This window comes from Melanaphis sacchari, unplaced genomic scaffold (genome assembly GCF_002803265.2).
Source record: "Melanaphis sacchari strain LSU unplaced genomic scaffold, SCAv2.0 Contig42_pilon_pilon, whole genome shotgun sequence".
Lineage (NCBI taxonomy): Eukaryota > Metazoa > Arthropoda > Insecta > Hemiptera > Aphididae > Melanaphis > Melanaphis sacchari.
The window spans coordinates 1,878,030-1,898,112 of record NW_020271275.1 but is presented as its reverse complement, the minus strand read 5'-3'; the positions used below and the strand labels follow the sequence as shown (position 1 = coordinate 1,898,112).

The window sequence follows — 20,083 nt, the reverse complement described above, 5'->3', positions numbered from 1 at the left end:
TTACCTTGGAGGTGGCGGTGTAGCTGGTTGTAATTGAACGATTTTGTTTTGTGATACGCTGTATGATCTTAGCCCGTTTCCGCATGGCATGAACACGCTGACGTTGTATTTATGGGCTTCGAATGTAGGCAGTGGTGGTGCCGGCGGAATATTCGGAACTTCCACTTCCACTTCCACTTCAACAGCGATTTTATCCGTGTTAATTTTCTCCAACGATTGCGACAATAACGCTAAAAATATATACATACATTTATTGTTATTTATATAAATATGCATGTACCATCTAATATTGTTATTGGACGTGTTCTATTTCTTTAGACATCAACAAAATGTATATGAAGATTATTATAATCTTCGTTTGTTTTTCTTAATACGAATGATATTCAAGAATGCTTTAAATACGATGATAATGCAATAATTCTACTCATTTTAGTAGTTGTAAGCTATTAAATAGTTTAATAACATACTATGATATTTAAAGAAGTCTACAAGCCTTTAACATTGGAAGTAAAAGTAGTATAAAAATATAAATACATATGCGTTGTGAATATTTTGCAGTTAAAAAATTTTATTAATTTAATTGAAAATCTGTTTATGTAATTTTGAGCCATAAAGCAATACAAATGCAATGATATAAGTATAATTTCACACATATAAAATATTTAATTTGGTTGAAGTTGTTTTGAAAAGCGTAAAATGTACGAAGATATTTTTACTACAATTTTAAATTTATGACGTATTAGTTTCATTTTTATGTAGAAAACTTTTCTAATTTTTTAAATAGAAATAATTGAACATATATTGATCGGAATAACAGAGTAATCGGTTTAATTTATTAAACGTAGTAGATTTATAAATAATTTAACTTACTAGAATTGGTTAAAATATCGGTGGCAAAATTATTTTCTGGTGACCACGACTTTGGTCGTCCTCCGCATTTCATCAAATCGTATCCACTGACGTCTAATAACTTTGGCGGCATCAACCGTGTCGGTGGACTAGGTACGACGGGTTCGTTTTCTTTGTCTAACCGATCCGGTGGTGTGACGTCTTTGTCACCTTCGCTTTGGGACCTCGGAGTGTCCAAAGGTTTTTTAGGTGAATTAGGAGGTGTGATAAGGCCCGACGTTGCCACCAAGTTTGTTTCGGATTTGGAACGCTGTAATTTCTCGCGATTTTTCATTGCGGCCAATATTCCTTGATAAGTCTCTAACTGTAGGATAAAATGCTTGTTGGGCTTAATACAGGTGCGTTTAGACCGTACGTGATCAAATGCTTTTTTAAAAGACCAGTTGTAAGCCTTCATAGCGTACGCAATAACGACGCTTGCAGATCGACTGACGCCCATTTTACAATGTACCAAGACTTTAGAGCCTTCTTGTCTGAAAAAAATAAAATAAAATACACGTCGAGAATATAATAACGTTGATATTATAATTTTATAAATACATGCAAATTTTACATACTCGGCTTTTGTGATATATTTATATGTGTTGTCCCAGTGTTTTAATAAATCAGTCTTATCATCATCGTACACCCTAACGTTGAGATATTTGAACGAGCCAGGGAAGAAATTGTCGATTTCCCTCGTCACATTCAGTATGTGTCGTACACTGAAAATAAACGCAAAATATAATTTATAAATGTGTTATGGCTACGATATAGTGGTAGGGGAGACAGCGGTTTGAATTGCATCTATTTGAATATCAAGTGTTTGAATTTAAAAAAAAAATAAAGTTTTAAATATCTTTTTAAACTGTTAAAAATGAATTTATAATTAAAAAAACACAGATGTGCATTTAATACGAGTTATAAAGTAAATTTTTTAAATATTTTTCTTAACCAATTATAAACTAAAATTAAATTTATAATAACTACCTAACTTAATAATTTAACTATGGTAGTTAAAGTATAAATGATAATAAATTAGATATTTTCAGTTAATTTAAAAATAATAATTTAAGTTCAAACTGTGTTTGATACATTATACATAACATGACAGATCTAAAATTGTAGTTAAGATTAATTAATTTTTTTTTCATGTAATCACTAATCACATTGTGCGTAATTGTTTTTAAATAAAAATAAACAAATTAATTTGTTAATATTACTATATTGAGAACGAGTAATTGCTAAAATCACTAAAATAAATATTGTAAAATTAATTTTAAATAAAATTCAAATCATTATTTGAACAATCCAAAAATCACTATTCGTAACTAATGATACGGCTCCACTTAACGCGATTTTACAATTTTATCAAAATTATTAAAATAACTATGACATGACCGCACTGAGACGTTTCACGTTTGGCGTTTTATAATAAATCGCCTTTAACGCAAATAAATCAAAATAGTTTCCTTGCGATTAATCGCTTTTGGCCCCATCAAAAATCGCGTTCAGTAGAGCCGTATCTTTAAGGAGGTAATAAAAAATAATATTGATAAAATATATTAAATTTAAGCTTTTAGAGTTTGTTTACTATTAACTTGTAACTTAACGTTGTGAATTTAAACTATCTACATTTACTCTAGTTAGATAATTATTATTATTTTTATTAATTTACTTTGAAAAATAACCAATACTTATGTGCTTAATTGATTTAAATTTGGTTTACGTCTGTTATTATAAGATTCGATTATCGGGATAAGTGACCTTCGAACATTTTTATTCGAATAGACGGCAATCAAACGCGTGATTCACTCCCAATATAGGAAAATATATACACGACATATCATCCATATATGTGATTCGATATCATAGAGATACTATAGTATGTGTATTGTATTTATTAATACTATGCTTAGCGTTTATAAATACCCGTTTCGGTTGAGTTCGTCGAGGTTCGAGGCATTCCACTCGGAACCAAGGTAAACGTGAGGGAATATTTGCGTAGCCGCGTCCATCTGGCCCAACACGGTAAGCATCTCTTGATCGATGAACGGTTTGTATTCGCCCAGGTCCATGTCTAGCGTTTCTTCCAAACGGCCTCTGATAAACTTGGACGTCACTTCGTCCAAGTCTACGCTCATCATGATTTCTTTTAGGGCACTACGTATCACACGTTCAGTTTCTTCGCGTTCGCTGGGTCTATAAGTAACCACGGATGAAGAATGAGCGTAATAAATAAAAGTTTATGTAGTTACACGATGAGTATTATAATAATTATTATTTGGACGATCGGACTTACTTTGTTCTCAGTGAATCCGGTGATGGTGGACGACGCGATTCTATTGAATCCATAGCATTCCATTCGTTCAAACATGACTGGTCGGAGGAGATTTGTTTTTCGTAATGCGTTATCCAATCATGGGTAAGGCCGCCTTCGAAAAAGTTATGTTCGCGAGCTTGAGCGCTCACCCGGTGTAAAGATTGGAGAGCCGACCTTAGAACACAATTAAACGTTTATTAATATTAATTACTTACATTCCTAAGTATTAAAATTTAATGACAATATTTGATAAAAAAATATATATTTTTAGTAAGGAATTAACTACCCCTCCCTCACCACTAAAAACCTAGTTTAAATTCTTTTATGTGATAAAATGAAATTTAAAATCAGGTTTTTTTTAAATTTAATATAATATAGAATATAGATATATTGTGATATGTATATCAAATTTATTTTATAACAAATAATAAATACTTTACGATTATTCATTTTAAAAAATGTCAGAGAAATATAATATTGGAATTTTGAAAATGTATAGGTACAGCAAATACATGACTATTAATTATTAAGGAAAGTATGACATCTCTTATACCCGTAACATAATAATATACAATAATAACAATCAAGTTCGCGTTTTGACAGTTTCAAAACGACTGCTAAGTGCTAACGTTTTAACAATATTTGGTCGTTTCTCAAGATTTTTTATACAGTTTTGCGTTTTAAGAGTTTTGTTTTTCGGTACTCAAGTCTTGAATACACATACATATTTGTTGTTTATATATGAATATAATTATTTTAAGTTCTGTCCTAAATATAATGTATAATATATATATATATCGTGTCACGCCGCAATATTCGTATACGAAAGGACTTCATACTTAACATATTATATGGTAAGTGCTTTCTTTTATACAACAATCAAAGAGAGTATTACACGAAAGTGTTTGGTTTTCCGAAGTCCACAATTGTTTTTTTGCAACTATTGTCTTCGGTGTCTATCGAAGAATAAAAGCCGTCACACATGCATTAAAGTCGGCTATAGTGCCAGTACACTTGTGCATACAGTTTGAATAACAACGAAATCGTCAAAATATCATAAATCATCGAAGACAAAAAAAAAAAAATAATAATAAAACAAAAAAGAGCACTATGATTTATCAACCGTTAAACATTTAAATAAATAAACCAACTTTCTTTCTTGTTGCAGGTATAATATAATAAGTAATGTAACACGGGACGACTAGACACTTGTTTATTGTTTGTGTTGCAGATTGTGTGTAAGGCTAAAAAATCAAATAATAACCGACTAGTGCGGGATGCAGAGAAAGCCGACGGACGTTTCTTTCCGAATTGGCTAGTGGCCATAAACGCGAGCGCGCGCGTTTGTACATTATTTTTTTATGATATTGTTTGTCAGAGAGCCCGTCATCTTATTTTCTTCCCGCCGTCGCCGAGAGATAAGCTTGTCTGTGTAAGCAATGCATATGGTCTGGTGCAAGTTGAAGTATAATAGTGCGATTGCGTTTTTTTTTTCTTTTTTTTGTTCTGAGAAAAATATATTATGCGCGTACTTGGCAGACGTCTCGAAGGAAACAACAGCGAGTACGATTGCAGCGTAATATACGCCGACACGTAAAATGATTAATGCATGAGCTGTAGATACTGCATGCGTGCATTATGGTGCATTGAATTTAGACTCAAACAGGTTCGGACAGACGCGCGCGTATATTAGTGTTGAGACGGTCGTCGAATGTATAATATAGATACTTCTACTAAGATATGTATAGCCTGTATGTACATTGAAGGCATATACGAGGAATAATTCGTTTATAACTGAAATTGGCTATATTAATTTTCCATGTCATTTTTTACGTGTTTTAAATAAATGTTTTTCAATAGTTACGAGTATTTATTATAAAATAACATTCCTTTTACAAACATATCTATTTTTCACCTTATCACGATAGAAGAGAGAACGGAGTAGTGAATCAAAACTTTCGGGGTTGTAGTTTGTACCTCTTGCCGCCATTAGGTATATACTCAGCTAACATTTAACAAAATATTGGTTGCCATAACAACAATCGACTAGAAAAAATAGTGTTCAATTAAATGAATCATTTTCAACGTATAACACGACGTAATTCATGCTATTTTACAACATGTGTTGTGTTTGTTATACATACACTATACACCTTACAGCAATAGTAGAAAAATCTGCAACGTAGGCTACGTAACACGATAAAATATACATTTTTAACGTTTTGTAAGTATATAAGGACCAATTAGTTTCGCGTACATTATATGGCGAATCTGACACAGATTAGAATATTTACGGAAACAAAAAAATATCAATCTCAATCAAAAAAAAAAAAAGAACAAACAGTTAGTTTACACCTGCAACGGAAGAGTATATATATATAAATTCATTGGGTATTCTTCGTTCTGGTTGTATGATTTTGCTACGGTACCGTTAAATGATTTACGGGATTAAAATGTGTTTCAATCATGATAACTTTCTTTTATATTTAAAAAGCAAGCAATAACGCAACAGATAATTTTGCAGTTTCATAGTATGTGTATATGTGATGAGAAATGATGACGAATTATTTATTGATTAGATATTTTGAATACATTTGAAAATAATATACCTAAAAAAAAGTGATTTAAAGACCAAAAAGTTAAAACAATAAAAACGATAGCGTATGAATAATAATATATTACAGTTTATATCGGTGTGTAAATATTGAAATCGTTTTTCTTTTGAAAACAAGATAATTTTAGCAAACAGTCTGAAATGTCGTTAATGGCTGTTGAACACATGAAAATTAAAGTATAAATATTATATATCTTTGTCCCGCGCTGTAAATAAATAATGATTCCTAATAATAAAATTGTTGAAATTAAATTTCATTGACTGTAAGCGCGTGACGATTGACGCATGGTTTAATCAGTATATTATACCTACATCATATTATTATTTATTAGTTATTATACAATACTTTATAGAGTTTTTAAAGCACGTACGTTATATACATTTTTTATTTGTTGTCTGAAAGTTTTTTTATGTGAAACGCCGACAATGGAAATCTAAATGGAATCCCGTAATAATCGTAAAGGAAGAGAAAACCGGGTAAGTATACACCACATCTTTTTATTGTGTCGATGTCGCGTTCGGGAAATTGGGAATGCTTACATAAGAAGTATATAATAATAGTAATAAGTAATAATATAATACGACGCCAAGAATGAATTGCATATAATACTGTCGTCGCAGCTCACAATGATTGTTGGTATTATATATTTCGTTTTGAAGTTTATATGACAAATTACGTACTCGTTGTGTCTAGCCTTGTTAAAATATACAAACAGCATGATACTATCAATAGTAATTATTGTAATTCCAAAATATATTGACTTTTGAAATTTAACGCGATCCTAAAATTCTCTATATTTCAGATCTATAATTTCATTTTAAACCAAAAGTTTAAAGGTTTATGTAACAGTGCTATTGTGGTTTCATTTGCAAATAGTGTGTGGGTAGTATAATAAAATATTAGAATTATGCGTATAATTCAACATTTAAAAAAAGTTTATTGTGTATTTTTTGAGATAAAGATCAGTCTTTATTAAAAGTATCAATCTGTATATACTGTATATATATATATATAAATTGTATAATGAATAAACAGTCGCGTTTCAATCACAATGGGGGGTGCGTGGTTCTATATAATAAGCAATTGGAAAAAGCCAACGTACTCGTAAAATTCATACGCGACGCAGTCATTACACTAAAAAGGGATGAAGTTTACGAAGGGTGAATTATTGTGTATAGTGGTTTTATATGTACAGGCCCGCAAAACAGGCGCCACTTTAATCGCATTTTAATGGTGGGGGTCTCGATGAAAAGGACTTTTCCAGATCCTACACGATACCGGACCCGTGATTATATATATATATTTTCAATTTCATTTACCCATGAATACTGTTGTATATTATACTGCAGTGCAATGTATTGGAAAACTAAAAACTTTAGTAATAATTCAATTGAATATTTGTTGAAAATTCAATAGTTTGGTTAGATTTTTTGTGTATTGTATTGGACGTTGACATTTCAACGAAACTGGGTCGAATGAATATAAGCCTAACTAAACGCAAAGCATCATACAGCTGATTCACGACTACAGTGAAAACGAAAAATATTTACAACAACAACAAAAAAAAAAACAGCTGTAAAAGTGAGTCCTGCGTATCGTATATGAAAAAATATAAAAAACGTAAAAAAAAGAGGGAGAAGAAACTATTTATTGTGAATATCACTCATAAGGCTGTGTACTTACTAGAGTAGGTATTAAATTAAGCGAAAACATCCTATTTATTTTTACCGAGACAACTATAGATGATACTTTGAACTTACAAAAATTATGATCATTGATGTATTGCGTATTTGCGTAGGACGGCATAAATACAACATATATATACAATATATAGGTAAGGAGTACATTATATATTGAGTAGTACAAAGAAAAAAGATAAAATAATTACGTAATATATCCAACAAAGTAAACTCATATATTGTGTAAGACCGAGATATTACACAAAAATATAAAATATTGGGGTATAAATAACTTTTAAGGATTGTAGTATAATATTATAAGATGTCCTTTGCAGTGATATAATATTTCGCTTATTTGCTTAAATGTATGATAATTACAAGGTTTGTATCATATAATATAGTTACAAAATAATGTTATACGTTATAATTACGTCATCTGTAGACTTGTAGTACCCTACGCTTAAGTATTTTATTTAAAACGATAAGTGGCCGCAGAAAATATACATTTTTAAAAATGGTTTTATTTTGAGCCGGTGACCTCAATGTTTTCGTTGTTGAGCGCGTAATTAAGACAACGTAACATCAATAAAAATAATAACAATCCAACTATCTTAACGTGATTACGCACAGCCGGACACAGGAATGGATTTAGAAATCTGAATGGGAGAAGAGGGGATTAAGGCAAGGAAGAACCTAGAAATAATATAATGGTCGGGTTACTAAGAGCATTGAAAACAAACGGTAACCGACCTTTTCAGAGAGTATAAAAGTCGGTGCCAAAGGCCCATTTAAGTACAGACAACGAAGCGGCGCGGGCGGGATACCGATGATATACGTTTTTAATCGGTTCTTCTCAGCTAATTTTAACGCGTTCTTAATTTAGTATATTATACAGTTAGTACACACCTATGAATAGAGACAGGAATACAATTGCCGTTTAGAATGGGCAGGGAGAGGCGAGGGAGTAATTTTTTTTTTATAGAGATTGGGATATGTCACGAGGGTTTGACGAACTCTTCGAATTGGTTTTTGGCACTAACAGCGATTAGTAGGTCTCCAATTATGTATCTTTGTATCGGCAAGATCGAGCCTCCCGTCAACGTGTTAAATGCTAGGCGGGGACGAGAGTTGTCGTCGACGATGTTGCCAACGGAGAAGCTTACGGACGATGCAGAGGTCAGGACCTGATAATTAGTATAAGTATCTTCATAACTATGTACGGGTCCGCGGTGTTTTTTATCTGAACAGCATACAATGCACATAGTTTATACCCATTTTATATAGCAATAAAATTTATAATATTACGCATTGGTATATTATAGTGTGGTGAGTAAAAGATAGAGCAAAACGATGGATACAATAACGAACGACGGTCGACACACCGAACCGGTTAACGGGATACCCACCGATGACTATAACATCGCGATAAGAAAAACACAACAAGTGCGCGCACGCCACAACTGGTTCGCTGTGCTACATCGGCGACCGATGAAAACCGCTTACTATACCAACGCGGTATCCTAGCACCGCCCCCCATTCCAAATTTAATAACATATTATTATGTTTAAGTTTAACGGTGACGATGGTCAACAATAATTGTAACGAATTTTTTTGTGGGGCTTAAAACTGGAAATTATAATTTCATTAAAAATATTACTTCGTTTTACAAAATCTGTTAGTATTATATAGTAAGAGCACGGATAGTAAATAAATAATATAACATATTATATGTTCGAGCTGTACACGGACGTAAATCATAATAAAATCGAAGAAAATCAGTCCGTTTAAATATCTAGACGAGTTGGAAATTGTGATATTGTGACACAGAGGTAAAGATCGATAGTACTAAAACTAAACCCATATTATAATATCATGATAATGTATAATATTATACTACATAATATAGAATTGTAATGCACGCACGAGATTAAATTCTATCGGCTCGAGCAGTTCGAGAACGTGAAGATCAATGCAATCAAGGCCGCAATATGGTACGCGCGCGAAGACAGATAGATGGGCTCGACGAATTATTTCGTAATATACCGACGATAAGCGTAGTACGCATAATATTATAATATTTCCTATTCGTGCGAATGTATGTGTGTATATACGCGCGATGGATGTCCGGTCACGATTAGCGCACGTAGAATCCCATCCCGAACAGTCACGACGACTTTCTAACGGCTGAGGATGATCGAAATCCGAAATATTGCAATCTGTAGTGCAGGAAAGAAGAAATGGCGGAAGAGATCGTGCTCCGCAAAAATTAGACGCGACAAAGCAGATATCTATAACAGTATTATGCGATCGCATAATACGTATATTATGTTATACCGAATCCGGAATCGTTATTCTGTAAATAAATTGTTAATTTAGTTTTGATAAGTTGCGTGCATACGAAGTTTGTTTCCTCCACTAGAAGTTTACCTTAGATATATTTTCGTCAGTTTTGTTCCTACCCATTTTATGTATTCATCTATGTATTATAATAATAATATTAATAATAGAAACCTAGTAATCGACACCACTGCTATTTCATATTTCTCATCGTTTCAATAGAACTACGTTCATTCTAGCTATAAAAATGTCGTAATTTTTGAGGTTCATATACGTGTATATTTACGACAATAATAAATGTTTGAATAAAAATAAATATGCAAATATTCGAACACACACGTTTATAAGTTTATTTTATACCTTTTAACATTCTTGTGTCCCCAGTATGTTTATTTATAAAAAAAACGTTTCCCAATATACAGATGACTTATTAAAAAAATAAATGGAGATTACGTTTAATCTTTATTTTTATTTTTTAAATCCTTACTTATATTTTATCAAATTGTGATGCGGCAATATTTTAATATCAGACTTTGGATCAAAGATAACGCGTAATGGGATTAAATGTTGTCAATATTAGATACATGTAATATATATGTTTTTGTGAAACAATCAAGTATAAAATCTAAATTGCTAGCCTAGATAAAATACGTGATACACTGATACGTCATGTACATGTCTTACACTCTAACGTTTATAATGTTTGCTATTATAATATTATACATCACCATACGTATATAAAATCTCTGTAGCCGACCTTATCAAACAATATATTATACAATTTAGTTTTAATTTTTGCACGACGTGCAATCTATTGTACACGAATTGATAGTTCGACCGACTTTTATAATACCTATTCTGCGTTATAAGCAGAAATTGGCATTATCCCTACGACAAACACCACCTGTAGTTAATTTGAATTTTGATAAAACGCAGATAATGTACAATTGGAGAAATTCAAAATATAATTTCTATAAGGATGTCTATACTTTCGTTTTAATTATATATCTCTGTTACGATTCATTAGATTATTCTTAACGAAAATAAAATAATAAAATCTTGCGATACACTTTATACAACATAAATACTATACAAAAGATATGCCAAAATTTAATTATTATACTTCCAGCAAATAATCTAAAAAATAATGTATATACATAAATAATGATTACTTGTCAATCAAGACAGTCAACCAGTGGACGTGTTTGTGATATTCACACGGGCATTGAGGTGTACCTCCGACGTGCCAACGTCCATAAATGGATGAAATAATTCAGGTATCTCCAAACCACTGTGCTCGGTCGAGATAACACTCGTCATCATTATTACTGATGTTATTATTATTATTACTATTACTACTAATAGTACTAGTTTTATTATTATTAATATTATATTAAAGAGATGGAATCACGTATGTAACATACCATATAAGGTATAACAGCTGTTTTGTCGATGTTGTGCAACTAAAATTATTTATTCTACACAAATTTATTGTTAGACTGATGAGTTTTATTTCTGTTCTTTTGCAAATTTACTATAAAATACCCCCAGATGTAAATAGCCTAAATACACGTAACAGGGAAGTGTAAATGACCTATAGTTCGAAGTTATTGTTGAACATAAAAAGTTCGTTAAACTCGAGTAAAACAATTTCAAATTGATACACGTAGCACACCTACTTATTATTATTACACCTAGTATATTTATTATATAGTCTAATTCTATAAAATTGGAAGGGATAATGTTTCATAACAAATTGTTTTATGATTAAACTAATGAATCTTTTCCTAAGACTATTATACAATTTGCAAATTGCAAGTGTATGTACGCTGCATTATTTAAGATATTATGTAAATTGTAAAGAAATTTACAAAAATAAGTTATATTAACAGGGAATATTATGTGAACTTACAGAGAAATAAATAAGTAAATTAAAGGTGACAAGTGCGTATAATGTACATACACTTTTAAAGTATTATTAATCTGAGTGCCACTGTATATTATTTATACAATATAATGTATAAAATTGCATCGATAATTTATGTATTGAGGCACATAGGAAAACCGGAATACCGAAATAAATAACTTTTAGGTTTCGTATCTTTACTTTGTTTTATCTTTAACAAGCAAACTTGTGAATTTTAATATTTACCTATAAATTGTTAATATATTATCTCATCTTATTTGGCAAATTATTTTTTTTCTTAAATAACTCATTTTCGCAAGCACAAATTATTTTTCGTAACTTTAAAAACATAATGGTTGGAATTGAAAATGTTTATTTTTCCTTATGCAAGGTAAAATTAATTAATTTAATTACTGAACATAAAATTTCAGTATTGTTGAACAACGTTAAAAACGAAAAACAAATTTGAAATAGGTATTATTTGATACTTCATAAATCATAAATAGGTGCATTGTAGTAAATGATAATCTATTTTTTTAATTATATAGAATTGCCTACGATAAATAGAAAGAATTGGATGATATAATATGAATAATGTTGATAGTTATCAAAACAAATTATTGAATTATAGAACTATACTATATTTATATACTTACATAATATTATGATAAAAATTGATCATTTTGTTTGTAAATTAAAGCAAAACAAAATTGATTCAAAATTCCAAGAATTCTTTAAAAACAAAAATTTAATAATTATTCACACATACATCGATCAATGTATAAAATACGAGGATTTTGTTTAAACTTTGAGCATAATTTTACGACAATACGAGTTTTTAGTTTGTCTTTCTTCTCGATAAAAACACTAAAAATATTTATGATAAATATTCCAAGATATTTGATAATACAATTGCTTTAAACAATTTTCAGCGTTTTCATTAGTATAATATTTGTAATTTGTTTTACAATAAAAAAATAAAATTATGATACTATTAACAAATGATATACGTGGTAAATAAACTCATTTACTGGCATAACAAAATGTTAGCAACTATTATTATGTTTTGAAGTCTATGGTGTTGCAACAGATACCTCATTATTTTGTTTACTTATACATTTTTTATGTCAGTGTAATAATCTACTTCTAATGCCTTGGGAGAAAAAAACGATTTAGTGTTGAGTGTGTATGAGTTATTACACAAGAAGAAAATAAAGAAATTGATAAACACGTGAGAAAAATATTTTTCATTTGACATGTAACTTCTCTTTCTAATAAACATTAAATTAAAGTGTGTTTTTTAAAACATCAATAATACTTATACTTCTAGATATGCTGGAATGTATCAACACAGAATCGTTAATTTTGAGAATATTTATTTGTTTAGAGGAAATTTCATAATTTAAAATTTAATATTATGAGATTTATACTGTAGATAATCATTATTTTGTAAAAATAATATATTTATTAAATAATAACCAGGTAAAGAACAATGTGTCTTTTTTGAGTGTTCAACGACAAAGGTATTATTAAGTCATAATTGTGTACTAAGATGAATACAGATATTTAAAAATTAGGACTTAATATTTTATTTAAGGTATATACAATATTCACTATCATATGAAGAACAGACATAATAATAATTTCAAAATTTAATGAATTATTAAAAATCAATAAAGTAATTATTTGTTGAAAGCAAAGCAGTTCAGTAGAAATTAAATCGTATTATTTGGACATTATATTATAATCTTCTAGATGTTAATTACTTTTTATACAATACGTAATAAAAGCATAGTGTGTAAGAACTTTTAACGATTCATAATTCACAGAAGTTATCTATATTTATAGAATTCAGTAAAATTGAATTTGTTATGAATCAATAGTTAAAGAAAAATAGTAACCAACGAATTCTAAAAATAATGATTTTTAAGGATATCTTACTAATGAATAAATTTCATTTTAAGTATAGATTGTTAAATTGTTTAATTTTAAGCACATAAAAGTGGGCAAGTGAGCATCACTAATTTTAATTATTAGGTGTCGAGTGATCCACTTGAATAAATGTGTTAAATTTGAAGTCAATGATATACAAAAAAATTGTTCTGAAGATATTTAAGTTATAAAAATTGAACATTCTATATATTTCTAATTGCAAAAAAGTTTGTACATTTTTATGATATTAATATTTAAAATTTTTTTTAGCTACTTGTAATTATAGAAAAAAACTTAACAGAAATTAAAAAATGTTTCATACCTATTGCTTATAAATAACTCAGAGTGTTAATATATTTTGCAAATATACAATGTACAGAAAATGCTAATGCTTGTATAGATACTTTATAAAAATTTTAAATGTCTATGGTTTTTTTTTTTTTTTAATTAATCTTAAAATAAGAATTGATTTTGTCAACAATTAATTTTGTGTAAAAATTCTAGTTTTTTCTATTTTGGTTCTTTTTATTTTGAAATTATTTGAATTAATTTTTTTGACTTCTTAAAGTACTAACTAAATTCACTAAAATACCAGAAAATCTATTAAAATCAAAAGAATTTTACAGTTCTAAAAGGCGATGACAGACAAAAATAAAAGAAAAAAAAAAACACACATTATAAAACCAATACCTACATTTATAGCCTCACTCAGAATCTAAAGTACCTATATTTGATGGGTACCTACCTAGCAAGACACCAATAAATGTAATAATTATATTTCATCAATTAATGAGTTAAAAATAGGTATATACTACGTTAACAATAAATTAATATTTATAACCAACGGGCAACGATATAGTATCAATAATTTAAATTGCACTGCATAACTAAACAATAAAGTTTAAGAGACAGGTGTCTCTTCCAGGCCTCCGAAAATGCAGTTTTGTTCGATTGTTTTTTTTTTTTTTACATTAATTTATTACAGTTGAAACATGTGTGCTGAAGTTGTTTTCCGTTTTGTTATCAAAATGGTAATTGCAAAATAATCTAGAACTGGTCTCACGGCTGAATTACATAATAATTCCATTTGGGAACCGTGTCACGCTGCACCGCCGTCGCCTATAAGAGCTTCTCCATTAACTACGCAGTGGTGCGTCGAGTGAAACGTAATTTAAGGGACTAGCTAGCATAACATTAAATGTGTCGAAAATCGTAGTTTTAATTTTAAGATATATAAAACTCAGTGTATTTGCGTATTATAAGATATACAAAAATTGTGTACCTAGTTATGTGATAACACAACGTATTATATTCTTATCGGTCCGCTGCGTTATACGTCTTGTGAAACTATTGACCACAACAAGGTTATACTAATAATAATAATAATATTATATATATATGTATTATAATGTTTAATAATTATTATTGTTGTAGTAAATACGAATTTATTTCAAATTATTTATTAAAGCGATTTATTTTAAAAATAAATACTTTTAATCATGACTTGGTTTCATGCACTAATAATATACATTTTAATATTTTATAACGTATTCATCTTAGTTATGTATTAAAGGTTTAATTTTTAGAATTAATTATTTTTGGTAAGTATTTAACAAAGTTGTTACCTAGTAGAATGGTATTATTATAAACGAAAAAATATTTTCTTAAGCAATTATAGGCAGGTATAATTTTATGAAAAACGCTGACTTACCACATGGCTTGTACCGAGACGGGTTTAAAAATATGTTGACGGCTGCATACGCTAACGCTGAATCCTCTGAAAAAAAAAAAATATGTGTCATATAGCCGACGAAGGAAGAAATAAAAGAAAGTTATCCAAGAACAATATTGTTGTAGGTTATGAGCAAGATCGTAAAATATTGAGATGGAAGTAATAAAAAAATATATTATGTATTGTTATTTTCTTTTGTACTATATAGAAACGGAGCTGGAAACCGAAAATGAGACTTTGCTCAGAGGAGCACACGTTGATAAAAGCAACCAGTCATCAACAAAACAAAATAAAAATAAAGAATTTTACTCTAGGTGTTACAAAATTTTAAGTTTATTGGCACACTAAATTAGGTAGTAAAAAAAAAATATTTAAATAATAAAATAAAACCAAACGAGTGTGATGAAAATTTTCTAGAGACAAAATTGAAGATATTATACGGTTTAAATATTTACAGTTTATAATATTTTTTTAAATAGTAACAAAAAAATTTAAAACAAATTAAGTAAGGAAATTAATAAAAATATTAAAAAGTCAATAGTGGAAAATTTACATTAAAATTAACGAATTGATAATTATGAGATAATTTTTATTTCAAACAATTGTTAAAATAATTAATTAAGTAAAGGCTGTAATCATCATACAGATAAGAATATTTAAAACTTAACCTAAATTGATGGTAGTAAGGAAATTTTAATTTTAGATTACTAGTTATAAATTATAATGCACATACCTATACTATTATACCAGGACTTTTAATGTGCCCTAGTGTTTATTATGCAAATTAATAGTAAAAATGCATTCAATAATATTTTTATCATTTATAAATTACAGATAATTAGTATTTTATTTAACCATAAAATAATTACCATACCGAATAACTAAATGCAATCAAACAACTTTAAAATAGAATATTTTGAGCGAAGTCTATCAGGCATAAAAAATAAAAACAGGTGGATGAAACAGAATAAAAAATGTATAACCGAGAATATTATGAACTTTAATACCAAGTATAAACTTATAAAACTTATCAACTTATTAAACTTTTTGATGTTGACAAGCAAATTAACGTTTTTATATATAAAACATTAAAACCTTTTAAAAAAGTTTTTACAAAAAACTTCGTGTAATTATTTTAAGTTTAAATTCTAACTTACGTAACTATATATGTATATATATATATATATATTATATTATATTATAATAGATATTGTCTTTTAATATTTAAAAAAAATTTAAAATTAGTTATTAGAATTTTTGAATTTTAAAATAAAAAATGTTTTACAATCTTGGTTAGTGTGAAAATAATTAAGAATATTAACTTTTCTTGTTTTGAACTTGGTCATGAATACAAGTTATGACAAAATTAAACCAATATTTTAGACATTTTAAATATAAAGTATACCTAATAGCATCATCTATCATTTAATATATATTTATTTACCCATCTCCGTCCAGCGTGATTGTAGTATCTGCCAGAAGTCTAAGCACCAATCCAATAGTAGTACTCTGGTTACAGTCAAGACCCAAAAGACAGGATTCCTCTTGACGATTTCCATTTATACAAGAAACTACAACTAAATATCTGGTACGGCCAGAATGTACGCTTTCCAGCTTTACTGCCTAAAAAAAAAATAAATATAATAGTTAAATTTATGGTTTATTTTTAGTGTTTTATTACTTTAAGTCAGAGTGGTTACTTATAAGAAAATTATATTATTATTTTATTAATTCTTATTAGAGTTTTTTTAAAATTTATTTACATTTTGTTTTACAATTAATTTCGACAATTTATTATAGTTAAAACTTAAAAGTTAAAACATGATGTTTATTATGAAATTATGTTCTGGTATAAAAACATTATTTACATTAAAAATATAAAGTAGCTATTAGAATGAATATTTTATTTTAAAATTAGAGTAAATTTAAAAACATTTATTTATTGTCTATCGAAAAATACGATCACGTTTTTAAATTAAAAAACTAAAAAGAATTACAAAATATACAATATTCTACAGTGGTATAGCCAGGATTTTTCTCCAGGGGTAGAGGCTTTTATCAGATTTTACACAGCAGATGTTTACCTAGAATTATATGCAGATACCGAAGTTTTATTTTAGATTTGGTTCCTATAATTCTTAACATACATTGATTTAATAATACACGTGTATACTTAAAATACTATAGGTTTTGTATTTTATAATAATAATAGAAAAATTATTTTACAGATATTAATAAATAAAAATAAAAAAAAACCACGAAATGCTAATATTTTGTACTATTACGACTGAAGCACAATGTTGTATGTATTAAATACTTAGGTACTAGTACGGTTATATAGATATAAAGTGAAAATATATTAGTAAATTTTTATCCACGAACAAATAAGAAAAGCTAACAAAATAAGATGGTAATTTAAAATCAATAAAATACAATTTAAAACTTTTGTAGCGACTTTCATAAACCATTAAAATTATTTTTAAAGTTTCTTAATATTTTTTTTTTGGGGGGGGGGGGGGGGGGCTGTAGCTACCGGTATGCCATTTAGAGGTAAAGTATGTCATTGGGATATTTTAGAAGCGGTGAAAATTTTAAGTTTTATTATCCCAGAAATGTTATACAGGAATGTTTTAAGTCCATGACTTCTATTATGTACGTACCATATATTATCAATTATGTTAGAAGTGCTACTGATATTGTGCACTAAACTTTTCAGTTTTAACAACTGAGTCATAGCAGCTTAATATATTGACATGGTTATTTACCTGCAGTAAATATATTCGTATGTTATATTAAAACACTAAGTTAGTCAACATTATGTTATGATTATTAAATATATTCAATACAATTTTATTGGAATACAATGTCTTAGAGGACAATTATTTAAAAAATAACAGTTAATTAAAACAAATATAAGCGCCAAATAACGTCCAAAAATACTAAATTAAATAATATAAATAATATTTGTAATATTAGGTTTTATAAACTTTTTAAGATACATTATTTCTGCACGCGTATAATTATTTATAGAATAATAGCTAATTAATATCTAAGAAAACATTAAATTTAATTTAAAAAACAAATTATTAGAGAATATAGATTATATAAAAATACTTTTTTGAATTCTATATTTGATACATCTATACTAAGAAATTATTTTTTACAATGATAACCCTTTAAGAATTTTTATAACAGCAAAATTTGGTGCGCACATAAATAAAATTTATATTTTTGTTAGATAAGTATGATGTGTCAAATGGACTTAACGATGAATAAATGAGCGAGCAAGTGAGTTTCAACTTTTATAGTTGACATGAAAAAATATCTTTCTAAACATCTACCGGTTTAGGTTATCAACATCATATTATGTGTATTAACATTATAATTCATAGGTGTATGAAATATAATATTACATTGGATGCAAATAGTGACGAACAATAAATAACATGTCCTGGCGAATACCTCGAGGCTATTGGTGTTAAGAAGTGAAAACGCACAATTAGCCAAGCGAAATCGGTCGTCGATAAGTCTTTAATTTTCCCTTCGGATCAACATGCACGCTATTCTGATATACGTATATATACTTGGGTGACTAGGCCATTATAACATCATTAACGAGATATTTTTAAATTGACAAGTAAATAGCGTTCGTCAAAAATAATACATCTATGTCCCACAATTATACCATCTCTTGAACAGCAATATTTTATACATTTTTATTAGTTTTAAATCACGTTTTTATAGGTTTAGAAACTAAATATTGTCTATGTCTATCGGTATATGTTCAATTTTTTAAAACACAATGCTTATCAGTGGCGAATCCAGGGGGTGTACTCCGGGTCCGGACTCTCTCCCTCCCCCTAGACTTATGTCATAGTATTTATTTTTATTTATTAAAGTTACTCTGAAATTTTTATCAAATTTTATTGATTAGATTGATCATTAGATTTGGTATTTTGTTGATTACATGTTGAATTTGATGTATAGATAAAATCAATATTAAGATTAATGATTATACCATAATTTAACTGGCATAATAATAATAATTAATTTACATACATTGTAAATATAAATTAAAAAATTAAAAAATATGTATATTAAATAATATAATTTTGTTTATCAAGCAATAAAATGTATGTGTTATTTAAGAAAAAGAACAGAAAAACAGTAGATAAATAAAAAATTTTGGACCGACCCCCCCCCCTCTTGAATAAATCCTGGTTACGCCATTGATGATTATCAATTATTATTATTGTAATAAACGGATTATACTTATATAAACGTAAAATAAATTAGAGCAATAATATTATACGTGATACATAAAATTAAATTTAAATGCAACTATAAAAATATAATGGACAAATGCAATTAATACAATAATTATTTTAACAGATTAGAACAAATTCAACTAACATAGATTTTGAAACATTAAATTATATTTATTTTATACACGTATTACACTATTACACATTATAATTATTAATTACATATCATTATTACACTTGATATTACATTTACATGATAATTTCGCGCAATTGAGTATTGACCCTATTGACCTTCTTCTATGTATGTTTTCAGATTGTTATAATTTTACACAGAGTGCATAATTATTTATTTTTTTAAAATTATATCACTATATTCAATATTACATATTTCTAGATCTTAATTTGT

General features: G+C 28.2%; 1 protein-coding gene across 3 annotated transcripts in view; it reads right to left on the bottom strand.

Moving 5' to 3' along the window:
* LOC112597527 (protein phosphatase Slingshot) overlaps nucleotides 1-20,083 on the bottom strand; it is a 61,976-nt gene that overhangs the window by 2,376 nt on the left and 39,517 nt on the right. For all 3 annotated transcript variants that reach the window (XM_025343607.1, XM_025343605.1, XM_025343606.1), the window contains exons 4-10: nucleotides 16,857-17,035; nucleotides 15,392-15,457; nucleotides 3,191-3,385; nucleotides 2,821-3,090; nucleotides 1,467-1,613; nucleotides 871-1,382; nucleotides 5-230 (exon numbers count right to left, since the gene is read on the bottom strand). In XM_025343607.1, coding sequence (XP_025199392.1) covers nucleotides 5-230; nucleotides 871-1,382; nucleotides 1,467-1,613; nucleotides 2,821-3,090; nucleotides 3,191-3,385; nucleotides 15,392-15,457; nucleotides 16,857-17,035 — 1,595 coding nt within the window. The remainder of the gene's footprint in view (nucleotides 1-4; nucleotides 231-870; nucleotides 1,383-1,466; nucleotides 1,614-2,820; nucleotides 3,091-3,190; nucleotides 3,386-15,391; nucleotides 15,458-16,856; nucleotides 17,036-20,083) is intronic.